The 21,731-nt window shown below is 43.1% G+C and overlaps 1 protein-coding gene across 1 annotated transcript in view; it reads right to left on the bottom strand.

The window, feature by feature from the left end:
- The window catches only part of SCGN (secretagogin, EF-hand calcium binding protein), a 146,771-nt gene that overhangs the window by 39,429 nt on the left and 85,611 nt on the right, over positions 1 to 21,731 (bottom strand). Inside the window, 3 exon segments of the mRNA XM_029590794.1 lie at positions 6,310 to 6,366; positions 10,279 to 10,368; positions 16,399 to 16,491. Coding sequence (XP_029446654.1) covers positions 6,310 to 6,366; positions 10,279 to 10,368; positions 16,399 to 16,491 — 240 coding nt within the window.

Raw genomic sequence — 21,731 nt, 5'->3', positions numbered from 1 at the left:
ATCAGCTTCCATCTGATACATACGACATTTTTTCTATCCCCAGGGCAAAAAAGAAAGGAGGTGGTTTACTTTTAGCCATTAAGAAAAAATTCAATATGATTCTCCTCCCCATCCCTCCCCCACCTAAAATTGAAATAGGACTGTTCAAGTCCCCCTCTCTACAAATCTGTCTCGTCTATGCCCCCCCAGGAACTCTACATAGCAACCCGTCAACCCTTATAGAATACATCGCTAAGAACATCTCTATCGACACCCCAGCAATCATATTAGGCGATTTCAACTTACATGTTGATAGCTCCCCCCGGACCCCATCATGTGACGCTATACTCGACTCACTAAATGCTCTTGGATTCAAACAATCCATTGATTTCCCTACTCACAAGGCAGGCCATACCCTCGATCTCCTCTTTACTAATGCCCTCATTCAAACTGACCCTCCTTCCCAAACACCCATCCCTTGGTCAGATCATCACCTCATCAATGCATCTCTCTCCATCAAGATACCCACACGCCACGATAACACTAATAAAACTATCCACTACAGAAAAAATTGTACTAGAGATGACCTTATTTCAGCAGTCTCAAACAATCTTGATCACTTAGACCTCTCCAACGCTGACACAGCACTGGCCTCATGGCATGACATTACAAATATTATAGCCAATTCCACGTGCCCCCTACAAGCCAAACTCATCTCCTCACAAAACAACAACAAAAAGAAACCTTGGTACTCCCACGAACTAAAAAACCTCAAACAACAACTTCGAAAATCCGAAAAGATTTGGCGCCATGACCCATCTCATAAACATCTGGCACAATTCAAATCCCCCCTACACCTGTATAAAGAAAAACTTAACAATACAAAACGAGATTTCTTCGCTAACAAAATACACCAATTCCAATACAATCCTAAAGTGCTATATGAGTACGTTAACTCTCTTACCAAGTCAGCAGCTTCTGACGTCCCAGATGACGTAGCCAAATCTAAATGTGAAGAACTTGCCACATTTTTCCAAACCAAAATAGACAAGTTGATATCCAAGTTCACCAATGCATCATCCACTCCCATCCAACAATCTGAACCCATCTGCAACCAAATTAAGACTAGAAATAACACTAATATTCTATCTTCTCTATCATGCACTTCTACACTAGAAATAGAAATTCTCATTAAAAAGGCCAAACCCTCCACCCATCCAACTGACACAATACCCACCAAACATCTTCTCGCAATACCTAACCTGATTGCTAAACCCTTAACTAATATCATCAACCTGTCCATTAACTCAGGAAAGGTACCTGTCCCCCTTAAACAAGCAATCGTCAAACCTATTCTAAAAAAACCTAAACTAGACCCCTCTGATCTAGCCAATTACCGCCCCATTTCCAATCTCCCTTTCATATCCAAACTCCTTGAAAAAACCGTTAACAAACAACTCACCGAATATCTCGATGACAATCACATCCTTGCACCTTCTCAGTACGGTTTTCGAAAATCTCATAGCACCGAGACTCTTTTACTCTCTCTGTCAGATCATATACTCAAAGGCTTCGAGAAAGGACAATCTTATACCCTTGCCTTTCTTGATATCTCCTCTGCGTTTGATACCATCAGCCATTCCATTCTCCTACAGCGATTAACTGAAATTGGCATCACAGGTGTTGCTCTCAATTGGTTCTACTCCTACCTTAGTAACAGAGATTTCAAAATTCAGCTAGGAAATCATATCTCCAAGGCCATACCCCTCAAACAAGGTGTCCCACAAGGTTCATCCCTCTCCTCAACCCTTTTCAATATCTACATCTTACCCCTCTGTTACCTCCTTTCTAGCCTCAACCTCCCTCACTATATATACGCTGACGATGTTCAGTTGCTCATCCCCATTACCGATTCTCTTTCAAAAACCATGGATATCTGGAAAGATACCCTTCAATCCATAAACAATCTCCTATCTTCCATCCACTTAGCCCTTAATACCACTAAAACTGAAATTATGCTTATCTCACCCCAAAACCAACTGAACTCCTCTCTGCTGTCACACATCCCATTTGCTCAACAAGTCCGAGATCTGGGTATCATTCTCGATGGCCACCTCACACTGAAGAAATTCATCAGTAGTATAATAAAGGATGGATTTTTTAAACTTCACACCCTTAAGAAATTTAAACCTCTACTTCATCCCCCTGACTTCCGTACGGTTCTACAAACCATTATCTTTGCCAAAATCGACTATTGTAATTCCCTCCTCCTCGGACTCCCCAACAATGCCATCCACCCCCTTCAAATACTACAAAATACAACAGCCCGGATTTTGACCAACACACACAGACACGACCACATCACACCGGTCCTAAAAGATCTACATTGGCTTCCCATAGCTTCCCGTATACAATATAAGGCTCTCTCACTCGTTCATAAGGCCTTGTTCAATCCCGAAATGAATTGGTTCAATGACACCCTCCGATTTCACCAAGCCAATAAACCCACTAGACACATTCATCTCGCCACCATGCCCACCACCTCACCTAAACTTTACAAATTAACCTCCACGAGAGCCCGTGCATTATCTATCGCCGGGCCTATTCTCTGGAATACAATGCCAGTTGAACTTCGCCAAGAAGAATGCTCAAAAACCTTCAAGCGCAAGCTCAAGACCTGGCTCTTCACCAAAGCATATACTTAAAGTCCCCGTGCTCTCATCTACACCCTCCCTTCTCTGTCCCCTCTTGACTTGGTTTTTCACTAAAAGCGGGTGAGTCCCCGCTTGAACTGGCTTCTCCCTAAGCTTACACCATTCCTCTTCTCCCTCCCTTCTGTATTACCCTTCCCCCCTCCATTCCCTACCTCTCCCCCCCACTTCTCACCTCACCCCTTCCCTGAACTATTGTTATTTTATATTATTCCCTATAATTGTACATTTTGTATATACCTGCAATCTTCGCTTACAATAATTCACTAATCTAACTTTATTCTTCTGTCACTTCTCCCCCCCTTTTTTCTCTTCTTTTACCATCTTGTAATCATGTTATTCTAATTTTAGTTTAATGTTTTACTTCCCCTACCTTTACTCATGCTCTAGTTATTATGTTCCAATATTTTTAACTGTATTATGTTAAACTTGTTCGATGTAAAGCGCCGCCACTGGCACTAGTTTCTTGTTACGCTGTGAACCGATGTGATATCTTTGATGAATGTCGGTATATAAAACCGTTAAATAAATAAAACCGTTAAATAAATAACCTATATTTTTGTCGGGATAGTATGTTTTGCTCTTTTTTTTTTTTAGTTTTTTGGGGGATGGGAAATAAAGATCTTTGTGAATGTTGTGGGGAAGGGAGATGGGATGGGGAAGGGAGGAGGGAGAATTAGCACAGGGATGAGATCTTTAGGACAGGAGAGGTGGGAGAGGAGAGGGAGAGGGGTTGTTGGGGATGGATAGGGATCAGGGAATGAAGAAGAAAAGGAAAAGAGGAATGGGGATGGGGAGGATTAAGGAGAGAGGGGGATCTGGGACCAGAGGAGGCAATGGAAAAGGAGGGAGTATCCTCTCCAATTCCTTCTCACAGATGGTACAGATCTCCTGTGTCAAAGATGCATACACACACTCACACACACACACACACCCATACACACACACACACACACAAAGACACACACACCCATACACACACTCACACACACACCCATACACACACACCCCACCACTCCTTCCCTGTATCCATCCCAGATGCAAATCACCTCTTTCTCTTTCTGTCACACATATGCACACATTCACAGCACCAATTCAATCATTTCTCTCTCTCAGCCTGCCCCCCCATCTCCTCTCTCACACACTCTCCACCCATCCCCTATCTCTTCTCTCAGCTGCCTTACTGTGTCAGACCCCTGGCACTGATCTCTAACCTCATCAGATTCCTCTCGCCCCTTCCCCAGCTCATTCCCCCTCCCTCAGATGATCCCTCATTTCAGTCCTCCCACAGCTGATCCCGTCTAACCTCTTCCTCCAGCTAATTCCCCTACTAATCTTCCTCCCCACAGCCAATCCCACCACTTTGTTCCAGATCTTAGTGTCATCTGCAAAAAGACAAAGTTTACCTTCTAGACCCTCTGCAATATCAACCACAAAGATATTTGAAAGTACGGATCCCAGGACCAATCCTTGAGGCACTCCACTTATTACTCTTCTTTCTTCAGAATAGGTTCCATTTACCACTTCTTGCTGATGTCTGTCAGTCAGGCAATTTGTGATCCATTTCACCACCTTGGGAGCCACGCTCAGGCTTCTCATTTTATTTATGAGCCTCCTAGGCAGGACTGTTTCAAAAGGCTTGCTAAATTCCAAGTAAACCACATCTAGCATTCTTCCTTGACCCAGTTCTTTAGTCATCCAGACAATCAATCAGATTCACTTGACAGGATCGTCCTCTGGTAAAACCATGTTGTCTTGGATCCTGTAACCCATTGGATTGCAGATAGGTCATTATCCTTTCCTTTAGCAGTCTCTCCATTAATTTTCCCACCACCGATGTAAGGCTGACCAGCCTCCTCCCTGCTGCCACTTTTGTGAAGCAGGACCACGACCATGACCAACCGTCTGTGACACTACTCCTGTCTCCAAGGACCTATTGAACAGGTCCTTTAGTGGACCCGCCAGTACTTCTCAGAGTTCCCTAAGTCTGCTGGGATGCATTTCATCTGGCCCCATGGCCTTGTCCACTTTCAGTTTTCCTAATTCTACCCCACTCACATCTAACTCTTGCTGGCCAGCAATGGTCCTTCTCCAATGTCTTCCTTAGTGAAAACCGAACTGGAATATTTGTTTAATATTTCTGCTATTTCGCCATCTTTGTCCACACTTTACTCCCTGTCTCCTTTCAATCTTACAATGCCACCTCTGGTCTTTCTCTTTTCTCTGATATATCTGAAAAATGTTTTCTCACCACACTTTACCTTTTTGATGATCTTTTCTTTCACTCAAGCTTTTGCAATCCAGATTTCTTTCCTCGTTTCCTTCAAGTTCTCCAAATATTCTTCCCTGTGTTCCTCTTTTTGAGATCCTTTATGTTTTTTTGAATGCCAATCTTTTTTCCTTTATTTTCTCAGCTACCACCTTGGAGAACCTGATCGGTTTTCTTTTTCTCTTTCATATCTTTACTTTTCTTGCATAAAGGTCTGTTGCCTTTGTTATGGCTCCTTTTAATTTCGCCCACTGTTGCTCCACTTCACCCATCTCCTCCGAGCCTTTTAGCTACTCCTTGAGCTACGTCACCATTTTGCCAAAGCCTGTGTTTTGAAATCCAGGACCTTGATTTTCCTGTGATTTCCCTCCCTCTTAGCTGTTATATCAAACCATACTTTCTGATGATCACGGGTGTCCAGGTGGGCACCGACTTGGCCATTTGAGATACTGTCTCCATTTGTGGAGATCCAGTATCGCTCTGCCCCTCGTGGGGTCCATCACCATTTGTTTGAGAAGAGCCCCTTGAAGCGCGCCCTCAATCTCTCTACTTCTTGCAGATTCTGCAGCAGGGATACCCAATCCATATCTGGAAGATTAAAGTCTCCAACGAACAACACTTTTCCCTTCATTCCCACCTTTTGCATGTTACATACTGGATACAAAGCTTGTCAAGGCCACCAGCTCAGCAAGTTTGGGTCTGGCAGTACCAGCTAAATTGTAAGGTGAAGACAGATTGCTTGATATGGAGAACCATACATCAGAGATATTTTGGAATTTATGTATAAAAATGCTAAAAGCTAGAAAGTGTATTTTTCTATTTATTATTTACAGTGAGGGTTGAAGCCTGACTTAGGGCAGCCCTGAGAAGGTGACCCAGTTATTGTTTTGTTCCATTCCATTTACAGACTTGTAGTACTGTCTTTCATAGAGAAACTGGAACTACAAGTCCATATCGGTATATAAAACGAAATAAATAAATAAATATATAAATAGATGGAGTGGGCTACTATCAGAACTGGATCAGTTTCTCAGGGCTGACTTATGTCAAGTAGCAACCCTATTTACAACATATAGACAGGGCCCCTGGTTTGTAGGGATAAGCCAGGTTCCCTAAAGAGGAGTGTGCAACTTAACCAAACTGAGAACAGGCCCGAGCAACACAAGATGGAAGTCCAGCCATGTAATGGCTCCTGCAGTTTTAACATGCATACCTGTGAGAACTGCACAGGTGAGAAGAATCTGCTGTTCTAGATGCACAGTGGTTATTCAGTATTTGGACAAACACTAGAAATTGCGGTTCAACACACTAGCAACGTATGCACATGACAAAAGACAGCAGTAGCCTTACTTTGAGTTCAACAGCTGAAATGAATCCACTGCTGTCTGCATCATATTTGCGCCAAATCTGAAGGAGGAAAGTATTGACAAAACATATCATCAATGATTAAAGAAAATGTTGTAGCACCAAACTGAGAATTAGACCCTCAGGGCTGAAGGAGTTACAAGTCTCTACTTTGCCACCACTGTAAATGGGTACTAATCATTGTTTTTACTCCTCTTTCTGCTTTATAAGCTATATAAACACCCTATACAAGGGTTTTAAATACTATGGGCTTGGTAAACTATAGGGAATAATAAGTTAAGTTTCAGACCATGCAACATTTGCCATCTGAAACGTAGCAGTCCTGTAAAATTAATGCCTGAAGTTCTTTATAATCAAGGATCCAGTTGCTAGTTTTTCAGCACTACAAATCTCTGGCAGTGGCTAGACTCATGAATATTACAATGAGCTGGGCTGCTACCGTCCGACTGTAAAGAGAAGTTCCTGTACAATGGCCTCATGAGGATACCAGGGCTCAGCGCAGAGCCTTGACGTGTTCCCCCTAACAGGGGAACTAAGTGTCAACATTTGGATCTTTGCAATGGTAAATGAGCTTAGCAATGTCAGAAATCTGCTTATTAAAAAAGGTTTCCATTGGATTTCTGTGGCTTGTGCTGTCATTAGCCCTACAGACTTATAAATTTGCACAATGCGCAGCCCTTGTACTCAGTGAGGGGTTCTCTGGCTTAATTTCTATATAATATTAAGGTAGGACTTCCCAAACTTGTCCTGGTGACCCCACAGCCAGTTAGATTTTCAGGGTATTCATCATGAATATGCATGAGATAAATGTGCATATATATTGGAGACCCAGTATGTTTACATTTATCTGTAGAGACCCTTAGGTCCATTTGGTTCCAAGCTAGATCCCCAGGCTAGGGTTTTTGTACTTTGCAGACAATCCCTGCAGGCACCTCCACAGAGACTTGTCTGGATTGGTCAGCATGCACTATAAAAGCAGGATGTGCACAAGGAGCAGTGGGGTTTTCTGTAGGTTTTGTTTGTCTTTGAGTTGCTGTTTTGGAGTTCTCCCTATCTTTGGGCTACACTTAGCTATGCTATGGGCTGCTTGTATACCCCCAGGGGCATGGCCATTTCAGCAACCTCAGATGAGGAGCTGTTCCAAAATGGTGCACCTCTCCCTCTGCTACCAATCTCTAACCTAACCTAACTTACGGGCCGATACAGTAAAACTCTCCCTGTGCGCGCACAGGACACTCTCCTGTGCACGCGATACAGTCATTTAATTCATTTAAATTAGGGCCGGTGGTAAAAAGAGGTGCTACGGACACTAGCGCGTCCGTAGCACTTCTTTTCGGACAGGAGCGGCGGCTGCCAGTGGGTTTGACAGCCGACGCTCAATTTTGCCAGCATCGGTTCTTGAGCCTGCTGACAACCACGGGTTCGGAAACCGGATGCCGGCAAAATTGAGCATCCGGTTTTCAACCCGCGAGCCGCGGGCCTATTTCAAATTTTTTTTCTTTTTTTTTACTTTTTTTAACTTTCGGGACCTCCGACTTAATATCGCTATGATATTATACAGTAAAGGGGTAATAGCGCATGGAAAACGCGCGGCCAACTCCCCCGAAACTAATAGCGCCCGCAACATGCAAATGCATGTTGATGGGCCTATTAGTCATTCTCGCGTGATCGAGAAAGTAAAATGTGCAGCCAAGCTGCACATTTTACTTTCAGAAATTCTTTTGGCTGGCAGCGGGATAGTGTACAGAAAAGCAGAAAAAACTGCTTTTCTGTATACCCTCTGACTTAATATCATAGCGATATTAAGTCGTAGGCCCCAAAAGTAAAAAAAACTTTAAAATCTGCCCACGGCCAGCGGGTTGGAAGACAGACATTCAATTTTGCCGGCGTCAGTTCTCGAACCTGCTGACAGCCACGCTAGAGACGCGCTAGTGTCCTAGCGCCTCCTTTTACCGTGGGCCCTCATTTACATATTTTTTCTTACTGAATCGCGTGCCCAGGAGAGTGGCCTGGGTGCGCGTCGGGAGAGGGGGTGCTCACCAGCTCTCCTGCGGGTTTTTCTGTATTGGCCCGATTGTTCTATTAGTATAATCATCACAGTCTCAAATCAAGAATTGACTACAGACCTGGTTTACTGTGTTTTTATATCCCATGGGCACAGAATGGGAAAAAAGCCTCTATGTACATCGTGCAATATATTTTCCTCATTGCAGATGATTGTTGTGCTACTCCATTATTAGTTCCTTATTTTATTAGAGCAAGATTCAAATCTGCACAACAAACAAAATGATTTAGTTGGTATCTACTGCATCGCTGGTTGATGCTCGTTTGCCTCACAAGGGCATCAGGGCAAGTCAGTCTTCTTAGTGGACCCTGAGCCAAAACAGTGAGCTCATTTGCAAAGCCGAGTGCAGGGAGACTGTACACTTCCTGCTTCTGCCGCGTATGTCTGGTATATGCCATTGTTTTCAATGGCAATAAATTGTATTTCTAAATGCGAGAAGTACCCTGGAGGAACTGTAGTATCAATGAAAACATCCTGATGCGATATTAGAAATTCTGAAGGGTCTTTGTCAGTTTAGGTAATATTCTACCTGCGTGTCATCCAAATTCACAGTCATATAACACGCAAGGCAGGATCTTTAAAGGGCAAAATCCTGGCTACACACACAATGGATCTGACCTTAGCAGCTCCTTGTAGCTCACTGCCTTGTTTGCTACAGGACAAAACTGGTGCAGCCGAGACTAAAACCAAGCCTTCTTCTACGGCTGGACATGGTCCATCGGCGGCATCTATCCTGCTGTCAGATTTGATGCCTCCTGAGGATTATGGAATCTTGAGGATGTCACAGCACAGCTGAGACATTCTGTACTTCAGAATCTTCAGGGGGCATCAAATACAAATAGCAATACATTTAAAAAAAATACAAAAGATACAGGCAAACCAAAAAGAAAAAATATATCTTTTTTTTAGATTTGTACTTTTTAATGCAGGGGTGGGCAATTCCAGTCCTCGAGGGCCACAAACCTGTCGAGGTTTTAGGATATCCTAATGAATATGCATGACATAGATTTGCATACAACTGAGGCAGAGTGCATGCAAATCTCTCTCATGCATATTCATTAGGGATATCCTGAAAACCAGACTGGTTTGTGGCCCTCGAGGACCGGAACTGCCCACCCCTGTTTTAATGCAACAATGTCCAGGAGTAGGCTTCTCTGGCCCTTGGGTGCCACATGCTGGTCAGATTTTCTTAAATACCCAATCTGAATATTCATTTTGGATATCCTGAAAACCCAACTGGCTCACAGCACAAGAGGACTGGAGTTGCCTGCCCCTGCTATAGTCCAAACCAGTGGGTTTCAACCCAGTTCCTGGGCACGCATCTAACCAGTCAGGTTTTCAGGATAACCACAATGAATATGTATGAGACAGATTTGCATACCATGGAAGCAGTGCAAGCACATTTGAATCATGCATATTCATTGTGAATATCCCATAAGCCTGACTGGCTAGGTGTGTCCCGAGGACTGGGTTGAGAACCTTTGGTCCAAACCATTGTGTACATCTGGATTATTTTTTTCTCTAATGAGGTTGTCTGTGACGTAGTATCTTTTGCTCACATGGCAGAACTGCATGAGCCAGCCGATTCATGCTAAGAAGGGCTGTGGAATGGTAAGAAATGTCTAACCATCTTGCATTGCTTTATAATGATTAAAAGATAGTAGCTCTCCAGGCTACTCAATGGGTACACAATGGAGGTAGTGCATTCAGGCCTGGGAAAGGAAGAAAACTGCCACTACAGTGGTGCTCCCTGGCAGCCAGTGAGCAGCACTGAATGTGCCTCAGACAAAGGCCTATCCCCAACGAAGATTTCAGCAGCTCCTCAGGTTCAGCAGTTCTGCACTTGTGGCAAACAAAAGCTGCTAACACAGCACACAATGGGTACCTACCCTCATAAATTCCACGCTGTTGTCAAGAGGAGTTTCCCTTCTGAAAACCAGCAGAAAATTCTCATCTTCTGGCAGGATCATATTTGCAAGCTAAAATATGGCAAAAGTCAAAAAACAAAATGAAAAGGGGGCATGACTAGTTATTAATACCATCTGCCCTCCAAGCAGTGACCATTTCATTTTGCTGAGAAATTTCTTAAACAAGAAGTGCCATTTGTGTTTGGTGATGAGAGTGCAAGCAATAGCTGAAAGGCCACATCCAAATTTGCTGCTGTGTACTGTACAGGCTAGGATTGCGAGCATCTGTAGACGTGCGTGGGAGTTCTGACTACAATATACTTCTTCTGATAGAGACTGTTCTCTGAAGCAAACTTCCAAACTTTTATTACAAAATTATGCTCCTTTGGGCAGGAATAGTTTATTTATTTAATTTATTTAAAGTCTTTTTTATACCGAAGTATAGCAAAAAATGCCTTCACTCCGGTTTACAGAATAACAACTTGATACATACAACGAGTTTGATACATATAACTAACAATATGAAAGAGAATCCAATTAAAAACAAACAATGAACAATATAAATGGGTAACATGTAAACAAGATGTTACGGGGACTATTAAGTAATTATTTTAGGTTGAACAAGTCTAACTATGTCTAAATATTGCTTATCGGGTTGAAAATAATAATAATAGTAAATATATATCTAACTATGTAAAATATTGCCTGAACCGGTTATAATAAAGTGCTGATGCAGTAATTCTATGACAAGACAGGGTAATTCTATGACAAGACAGGGTAGTTAACTTGGACATGCATTAGATGGGAAGCAAACACCATACGTGAAAACAATCAGCACACAGTTTTCCTCACGGTTAATGGATGTTTGTCTTTCATTTGTATTCGCTAATCGCTACTTTGATTTAGTGCTGATTTTTATTTATGGAGCAATGAGGTAGAAAATTGAAGGGAAGTGTTTTGCCTTGCTAACTGTGTAAAATAAATTCTTTTCTCATGCGACACCTTTAGGACCCCTGACAAAGCACTGTCACGGAGCCGTACACAAAAATTGCCAAAGTGCCAAAGGACAAAAAAGTGCACTACAAATGAGCTCAGCATAAGAAATGTCTTTAATATAGCGTGTGCTAGATGAAATGAAACACCGAGGTCTAGCAGAAGACAGGAACGTAACTTGGGGAGGAGACTGCTCTGGACCGTCTGATGTGTTGACTCACTTTTGTGCTGCTGTTGCTATAATTTGAAAAAAGAGCACTTAGACTCCTTTAACATCTCAAATTGGATCCCCTTCAAGAAGACAGCATTAGATTTAGAATTGACAAGATTACTGAAGGACAATAACACAGAAACTGAATTCACAATGAGCTGCCATTCTAATTCTTAGAGAGTCGTGGTAGATGCAAATGATACAAGTTTCTTATTGTTCTTGTCTAGCTTGGGTGTTGGAGCATAGGAGGTGGAGGAGCCCGGGCAGTTGGCAATGATATGATTTTTAGTGGTTACTCAGACCATGCTAGCGGTGTAGAAAGTAAAGCGAAGGCAAACAGCACGGAACGGCTGTTGTCGTGTGCCCTTAGTGGCAGCATTCATGGAGCGGGATGCTGCTCAGTGCTGGCCCACCGCCTTCCTAACTAAGGATTACTTAGAATGGTTCACGTAACACGGGCTACATCCCAATCATTTGCCAGTGGGAGGGAATCGATTACAGCAGGTAGTTGTGTACCACTAAATGGAGCAGATGTGGCTGTTTTCATCCACTGAGTAAGGAACATCGTATGCACATGGAATGGGGTTACTGGTATAAGGGACAAGCGGAGGGTGGGGTGAATTGGGCACACCGGGCTGAGGGGAAGGCATGCCCAGTTTAAGAGCTTATTTTCATTCAACAAAGGGCCTCCAAGCAAAGCAATACCCGTAAGCTGCACATTCACAGGACCACACTGGCTTGTTTTTTGCTTCTGTTCTTAAGGATACACACATTTTCATTTCTTTTATAATACATCGATTGACATGAGTTTTTCTCTTATCCTTACTAAGCAGGATAGTTATTGGATAACAGTACTGGTACTGCAAGCTGAATAATGCTTTAAATGCTAAACGGTGTCACACACTTTCCTGTTCGATAACTTTTATGCAGTTCAAGCGTGTTCACTAGTATCAGGGCCGGCGGAAGCACTAGGCGAGCTAGGGCCTGGGCCTAGGGCACTGACCATTAGGGGGCACCGCCGCTCGAGAACCACTGAGGCAAGGTGAAGCAGCTGCTTCAGGCAGCAGAATTTTGAAGGGGCAAAAAGTGCCCCTTCAAAATTCTGTCCAGCCCCCGCCTCACCCTGCCTTCCCCCCCTCCCCATCGTGCCACCCTCCCAAGACTTATGAAAACCCCTGGTGGTCCAGCGGGGGTTTCAGGAGCAGCAGGTGTTTTCCTGAGTCTTGGGTGGCGGCACAGGGGGTGGGAGAGCGGCAGTGTGTGGTCCCTGCCCCTGGTGTTGGGGGCTGCGACCGGGGGGCAGGGAGGGGGAGGAGCAAGGCAGAAGGTGTCTAGGGCGCCTAATCCCCTTGCACCGGCCCCTGACTAGTATAGACCATTTATTTATGTATTTAATTGCTTTTATATACCACTTACACAGGCATATTGGTCTAAACGGTTTACAAGTTCTACCATACATAAATTAAAAATTATCTAAAAAAAAAAATACAACTTTTTTTAAAAAGAAAAGTATTTACAAAGTACAATAAATAAGTTAAGGCGAAGAAACTGAAGGGATTTAGAGCGAGTGCGTTAATCTGAACTTTGTGAGCCAAAAGCAGAGTATAAATAGGTTTGGAGTTTCTTCTTGACTTCTTTGGGATTGGTTGTGAGCCTAAAGTGTTGTTGGAATGGAGTTCCACAGGGAGGGACCTGCAACGGAGAAGGAATGCTTCCTGGTTATATCGAGCCTAGTGGTTCTCAACCCATTCCTCGGGGCACAGCTAGCCAGCCAGTTTTTCAGGATATCCACACTGAATATGCATGAGATAGATTTGCACACAGTGGAGGCAGTGCATGCAGACCTATCTCATATATTTTCACTGTGGATACCCTGAAAGCCTGACTGGCTAGGTGTGCCCCATGGAATGGGTTGAGAACCACTGGTATAGACTAGAAAGCTGTGGTTACTGGATGGCTCGGGGGGGGGGGACGACTGACTGTAGCATTACAGAATCTTTTATCTTCATGCTACCAGTTCAAATCCCATCTAGGGTGGCCTATGTAAAATGAGACAATGGTCTCAGTCCAGTTCTAGGGGCCACCACAGAAGCATTCGTATCACAGCTCTGGTCAGATTCCCTACAAATCTGTGAATTCTGTTGCACACTGTGTCACGCTGATTTGTGACAAGGACACAACGAGAGACCATAAAGCTCCAACAGAGAAGATCAAAGCTTGGTTTTGTTGGGCACTAACTAGTGCTGGTCCTATTGCCTCTTCCCTACATACCATGAGTAATTAATTAGGGTGCCTACACATAAACATTAGTTGAACTAATGTAAAACTAATTCAAAATCCTAAATTGCACATTCAGTTATAAAAGAGAACACGGACAGTAATGGCTCAGTCATAATTGTCAGCCATTTCAATTACTCTTAATTCCAGTGTATATGCAATTAGATGCAAAATTTCTCTCCTTTATTTTCAGCCTGGCTGCAGCATCCAGTTAGGAATGAGTACTGCATACACCCCTAGAGTTAATGGCTGAAGAGGTGCAAGCACTATGGTTAAAGGGCATTCTCCTTTCTCTGTTTTACAGCCTCTCAGCCTGATCATACAAAGTACCCATACGGCTGGGCAATCAAAGGCTAAAATTCTCATTGTAATCTATAATATCTTGGTCTCTGTGTTCTATTATGATGAAACCATTTTTATTTATTTATTTATTTTTTACTAAAAGGCTTGTAAGAGATTAATAGCTAATGAAAGTAAATTTCTGAACTATAATGCCAGGCACACTTCTATGGAAGTCTTAGGATGATATTCCTGCCTGTTTAATAAGAAATAATAAAGGAGAAACCAGACAAAGAGAACACTTAACAAAAAGACGTGCAGTTGCATTTTTTTTAAGTATATTTTATAGATGTCACTAATTTATTTTAGATGTAGTCTTCCTCTCCTTTTCGTGTCTCCTACAGCTGATGTCAATGCGGCACTCGGCTGTCCTGCAAAAGCTGGTCAGATCCCTTGTCACTTGAAGGCAGGACCCTGTGCACCATTTCCCTGCTCTGATCCATGGCTATCATCAGCGGGTCAGTGAGTGGACCCACTCTCTGTTTTGCAAAGGTTTTCTACCATATTTAAGCTATGGAAAACATGTTTGGAAAATAGGCTTGATTTTCAAAACAGCCTTACTGCATAAAGTCCTGTTTTCTGCATGTGAAGTGGCATTTTTAAAATCAGTCAGGGTCCAGTACATGTAGAAGTGCAAACATAAGTCCCTTTCATGTGTACTTTAACGCACATTATTTAGAGATGATTGGGAGGGTCAGAGCTGGGAGCGGGGAAACCATTTTGGTTTTCAAAAATATGCACATAAATTGGAAGCAGATGTAAATGTGTACGTGAATGTCAGTGCTGGCTGTGTGCACACCTGGGAAATTGCAAAGCTGACTTATGTGCATAAATCAGCTTTGAAAATTTGTCCTAAAATCTGCATTAACTTTGTAAAGGCAAACTTTAGCCCTAGGTGGGCTGCTGAATATTACACTCTTTATGTATAACACTAATAGTCCACCACATCAGACAACAATGAGACTGACTGATGAGGTTACTCTGCCTATATATCTTTAAGTATATAGGGGGAATTGCCCATCAACTCCCTCCCCCCATCAATTATTTGAGCCATCTTTAAGATCATGAGAGGTCATGAACGAGTAGATGTGAATCGGTTATTTACACTTTCGGATAATAGAAGGACTTGGGGGCACTCCATGAAGTTAGCAAGTAGCACATTTAAGACTAATCAGAGAAAATTCTTTTTCACTCAATGCACAATTAAGCTCTGGAATTTGTTGCCAGAGGATGCGGTTAGTGTAGTTAATGTATCTGGGTTCAAAAAAGGTTTGGATAAGTTCTTGAAGGAGAAGTCCATTAATAGCTATTAATCATGTTTACTTAGGTAATAGCCACTGATATTAATTTCATCAGTAGCATGGGATCTTCTTGGTGTTTGGGTAATTGCCAGGTTCTTGTAGCCTGGTTTAGTCTCTGTTGGAAACAGGATGCTGGGCTTGATGGACCCTTGGTCTGACCCAGCAGAGCAAATTCTTATGTTCTTATCTACTAATGGCTAGTGTTAATGAAAAGCTTCTCTATTTCTTGTAATTTGATGAGGAAAAGAAACATTTCATTACAATAGTAGGCCATTAGTATGACAGCCTTTGAGGATCTGACATGTTCTGCTTTGAGTATCTTGATGCTGTAGGACAGTAATAGCCTGCAAAATGCATGGACGATCCTGAAATGGTCATGGCCAAACACATTAGAATAGCAAAAGTCTTTTTAATAGCTGGCAACTAAGAAACTATGTCCCACATGGTCCCAAAATTGGAGGAAACAGAGTTTGGAAGTTTTTTATTAAAGCTAAACGTTAGTAGAGAGCTAAAGAGAGGTGATCTGGGAAGAGGTCTTAGACTGGAGGGGAAGGTCAATGTCCCTTCAAGCGAAAGTGTGAAGCAGCCAATTGCATCTGGCAATCTTCTAAAAAATCCAGCTAGAGCACATTTTATGGTATACAGCGAAAGATGTTATGAATAAGGAGGGTACTACATAAGAATATGCCGTACTGGGTCAGACCAAGGGTCCATCAAACCCAGCATCCTGTTTCCAACAGTGGCCAATCCAGGCCATAAGAACCTGGCAAGTACCCAAAAAGAACCTGGCAAGTACCCAGTACACGAGCTTTATATTTTGCATAGCAGCATCCGAATAATGCAGTGACTTTATCTAGTAAGAAGAGCAGATGTGACTTGGAAGTCATAGAAAAAATACATTTATCTTAGTCTAAGAATCCATGAAGACTATGTTTAACTTTCAAACTATAAAGGCAAGCAAAATGAACAATTCCAGGATACCTTGGGTATTTGTACATGTCCATCTGCAGACACATCATATTTTGACATGAATCGTTCCATCATTCTCTGCACCTTTTCTGCGATTACTGCATCCTGGAACAGGTAGAAGGAGAGAGAAGTTAGGATGGCGGATCCCATTACCAGTGAAGAGGTAACTTTGCTGTGAATATCGTCAGTTTGCAGGAACAGGTTGGCTGCTGTGGAGGCACACACTGCCATTGAATGCAACATTATCCAAATTCAACATTTTGCCTGAAACTAGCAATCTAAAATGCATGACTAAAAATGTGCATTTGGTTCACTGTCTGCCAAATCCCTAATGGTAAGTGTCTAAGTACAGAACATTTCCAAAAAATATACACAGGGTATTCTAATTTAATATTCAACGTACTATTCTCTTTCTTATTATTATTTTCTCTCCACCTTTCTTCTCTATTGTTTCAGAAAAATACAGGACTCTTTCTTGGCAAAGAGCTAGAAAAAAGTGTGCCATACAGCATGTATGCTAACAGGGGTTATCCCAGCAGGCAATCATATCTTGCATCTATTCACTTAGCTTACCACCACCCAGGGGCCGGTGCAAGAGTATTTGGCACCCTAGGCGAACCTTTGGTCATTCACCCTTCCAGGCCAGGCATGACCGGATGTGCATTCTGTGCAGGGGGGGGGGCGGGGGCTGGTGGCAGCAGGAGAGGCCATGGGGCCACCAGCAGAGCTTCACCTGTTGGCAGCTGAAAAAGGAAAGAGGCTGCTGGAGAACTCAAACTGCCGGGGGCTGAAAATGAGAGACCCGGTGTTCCCTTATGCAAGCGCACACACCTGCACACAAGGGGGCACACAGCTTCCACTCTCCCCTCCCTCGCAAGCAGGAAGGCTGGTGGGCTGTGGAGGAGCTCATCCCACCATGGCCTGAAGACAACAGAAGGCCCGTGGGGCCATGGTGGAGCTCATCCCACCATCCAAGGCCCAATGATAACAGGAGGCCCACGTGGCCGTAGTGGAACTCATCCCACCATGGCCCGATGAGAACAGGAGGCCGTGTGTGTGAGCTTGTGTGTGTGTGGGTGTGTGTGTGTGTGTGTGTGAGTGAGAACCTATGTGTTGTGTGTGTCTGTGTGAGAGCCTGTGTGCCTGTGAATATGTCTATGTGAGAACCTATGTGCTTGTGTGTATGTTTGTGTGTCACATATAGGCCCTCACAGGCATGCACAAACAAACACATAATATATCTGTGAGAGAGAGGGAGCCTGTTTTTGTGAGAGAGAGGGAGTGTGTGAGAGAAAGAAGATAGAATTTGCGTGGCCTACCTCCCCTGATCCACTATGATCTCAGAGTGACTGGAAATCAAAAGATCCCAGGTATGGAGAGCAGGAGGTTTTTGATTCCTTATTAATTTTAATTATTGAGTGTAATTTGATGTTTCTACTCTTTTTTGAAATATTTAATTTTTGGGGGAATAGAACATTTAATTAATGGAATTTTTATTCATCAGATGTTTTGAAATATTTTATAGTTATTTGGGAAATTTTCGATATTCTATTCATTAACTGATTTGAAATCATTTTATGAATATGATTTTAATATTATGATTGATGTTTTATATTTCTTGGTTTTATTATTTAATATTTTATGAAGAATGGCAATGTTTCTGTTTTTTCCATTGTTGCTCTGCTTATAGATGCTCACTTGCTATGTGATCCAGTTCAGTTCTTCTCAGTACCTTTCTGTTTATATTTTCTTATCTCTTTATTTGGTCAAGGTCTCTCTGTGTTCTTCATATGTGACTGAGGTGAGGTGTTTTGCTGGCATATAATTTCTGTGTAGGGATCTATAGCAGCCTGGTTTCCTAAGAACAGGTAAACTGTAAAAGCATTGCTCACTTATTCCCTGCGAACTTTACTGCTGGTCCTGATGAGGCACAAGTCTGGAGATTTTGGACCAGAAGGATCCTGAATAGGGCTGGAGGGGCAGGGAGAGAGAGAATATGGTACTTTTTATGTCTCCCACTGTAAGAGGGGCACTTTCAACTTAGGCTGGGTTTGGGGGAGGGGGAGGGGCAGTGTTACAAGGGTCTACAGACCCTTGTGCCCTAAGCAGACCAATGTAACATCGCCCCACCCTCAAAATCCACCCCGAGTTGAAAGTGCCCCTCTTACAGTGGAAGATAGATAGAGTATCAGATTGTCTCACTCTCTCTCTCATGCGCGTATACGTGTAAAGGCTCCACATATACGCATGGTAGGGATATTTTAAATGATACGCATGTACTTGCATGCACGAAGTAAAGTCAATGCATGCATGCCCAATACACACGTTTATGGGTGCACGCGTGCTCCTTTTAAAATTTATCTGTAAGAGTTTTATTGGTGTTCTGGTGCCTGGTGAAATATGTGCATTGTTGCCTTTTCATAGATAAGGTTGTTAGGGTTGTTTTGGTATGGGAGGATAACTATATTGTAATGGCAATTCTGTTTGTTCAGGGCTTTCTGAGGGCCAAACCCACACCCAACACGCATTACAAAAAGTCTAATTTCATAAGAGTTGCAAATGTCTTTTTTGCAGAGTTTTCTGGTTGGCGCCACAGGAATGCATGTAAATATAATATGCATGTTGTAAGTGATATTTTTACCTCAGAAGACAGTACTTTCTAATATTCATTGTCATATAAACTATGTTATAAATGCATAATTAAATTGTGTGTGACTGTAAAGGGTGAGGGAGTGTGTGGGGGTGGGGGGAGGGGTGGCGTGTGTGCAAGGCTGTAAAGTTTGCTTAGGGTACCTAATATCCTTCCCTATCCATGGGTTCCAGGCGCACAGGGCATGTCAGTTTTTAAAAATATAGATTGCAGAAGTGAGCTGGGCTTTATTAGATAGGCCCAGGACAGAAACTGAATGAATTGGGGGGGGGGGGGGGGGGGCAGCACAGTAATTGTTCGCACAGAGCAGCAAAAAAGTTAACTCCGGCTTTTCGCCCTTCATCCCCAACTTAAGAACATAAGAACATGCCATACTGAGTCAGACCAAGGGTCCATCAAGCCCAGCATCCTGTTTCCAACAGTGGCCAATCCAGGCCACAAGAACCTGGCAAGTACCCAAAAACGGGTAGGTCCTTAACTTACCTAGTGTCGGCAGCTCCAGCACAGTGCTCCCTTCTTTGGCAAAATTGTCTCTACCCCTCTGAGCCTTGTGCTAGTGGAATTTTGCCACCCACTGAAATTTTGCCACTGTAGGCAACCACCTAGTGTGCCTGTTGGAAGCACCAGCCCTGCTACCACCATAACGCAATCAAGGAGTCAAATCCTCAAGATAGGATGAAATACAGGGTTGTTAAAAATTGTGTAACTTTGTCCTTAGATTATAATATCCTACAGCTTCTAAATATAATATAGTGTTTTTCTGTATTAGTAATTCCATCTTTCGTCTATTACAGGAGTTCCTAACCTTTTGGGAAGTATGGATCCCTTTGCAACCTCCATAAATTTCACAGACCCCCTCCCCCCCACAAATGTCTCTTTAAATTTTACATGCAGTTAAATACATTAATCAGTTTTCTTTATGGTAATAAATAATATTTTCTCTGGAATCATTTGTAATGCATAAAACTTAATATTAAATAAGGAATGGTTTCTGATATAAACTGTGCTCTCCCTCCAGCCCTCCCCTTATGACTCCTTCATAAGCGCTACTCCCCACCTCCACCATCACCCCTTCCCAAGTGCCTTCCCTCCTGCCCTGCATCTCTCCACCTACAGACCCTTCCTGAGTGCTCTCCCTCCTGTTCTTTCCTCCTTGTAGCCCCTTCTCTGTTTCTGTTCCTCCTGTGACCTCACTTCCTGCCTGCTCACCCTCCTGCCTCCCTCTCTCCCCAAGTGCCTTCCCATCTCACTTTCCCCTGTGGTCTCTTCCCTAATGCCTTGTTTATTTATTTATTTAAAACATATACACCATATATCAAATTTTTTTTATGCGGTTTACAGATAAACATTCATACAATTGATAAAACTTAAATAAGTAACATCGTTGAGCAAGGCCCCTTCCTGAGTGCTTTCCATCCTGCACTCCTTCCTTCATGGCCGCTTTCTGAGTGTGGTACCTTCCTCCCCCATGACTTTTCCTTCTTCTCCCCCCCTCCCCAAGTGGCTTGCCTCCTGGTTTCTTCCCCTTGTGGTTCCTTCACTGGTCCTCTCCCCCCACCTTTTTGGATAAGAAATTCACACAAGGCAGGGTACAGGTACAATATATTTGAAAGGTAACGCACAGTCTGAAGGAGACTAAGCAGTTCTAGTCTGAAGGAGCCCTCAGTAAGAACTAAACCCGATATCTATCAACGGCAGGACCAAAGTAGATAAAATGTAGAACAGGACTAAGAATATAACACATCTCAGTAAAATCAACACAGGACTACTTAGATAAGAATAGAAACATCTCAGCACTGCAAGAGGTGGTAGTAGCAATACAAACATCACAGTAAAACAATAGATTGCAACAGGTTTGAGGCATCCCATAGGTTACCTAGCATTTTATAGCCCTCCCTCCTGTACTCATCTCTCTTAAGGCCCTTTCCAAGTGCTCTCACTCATATGATCGTCTTGCTTTCTGCTCCCTGTGACCCCCTTCTCTGCCCCTTTCTGAGTGCGGATCCCACTATGGCCTCTTTCCTGTGACCCCCAGCATGGCCATAGTACTCCCTCAGTGCAGCTTTTTTTTCTCTCCTCACTATCAGGCCTGCAGGGCAGCCAGAGCACATATAGCAGTGGCCAGAAATGCTCCTCAGGGCTATCACCCTGCTTGCTGCTGCGGCTCTTGACGGCGCTGGTGCCAGTGCACTTCCCCTCCTCCTCTCGAAGCAGCTTCAAACTCCTCATAGTAGCAATAAGCTGCACTCTTCCCCACTTATTTATTTAGAATACTTGTTTTCCACCTTCAATAACAGACTCATGCCAAGAGGATTACACAATATAAAATAACAAACAGAACGAAAATGCGTTTAAACCTTAAATAAAACGTCGGTATTTACATTTAGCTGATATCAGCTGAAAAGGCTTTGTGAAATGAAAAACCTTAAGCTTCTTTCTAGTTTAAAATCCTGAATAGATATGAGCTGTTCTGATATAGCGTTCCACAAAAGTGGTCCCACAATTGATAACGCTCAATTACAGGTCTCCGGCAAATGAGCCGATTTGAGACCAGGCCACCTCCAAGTAAGAGGTGATTTGAAGATCACAATGCTCTTGCAGGTTGATAGTTCTTAAAGAAACTCGACAAATAACTAATAGGCTAATTTTAAGACGAGCGCGCGCCCACACGCGCTATCTATGCGTGCGAGTGGAG

Source organism: Rhinatrema bivittatum, chromosome 2, assembly GCF_901001135.1.
Source record: "Rhinatrema bivittatum chromosome 2, aRhiBiv1.1, whole genome shotgun sequence".
In the NCBI taxonomy this organism is placed as follows: domain Eukaryota; kingdom Metazoa; phylum Chordata; class Amphibia; order Gymnophiona; family Rhinatrematidae; genus Rhinatrema; species Rhinatrema bivittatum.
Note: the sequence above shows the minus strand (reverse complement) of the source record. Positions and strands in the feature narration are given on the sequence as shown.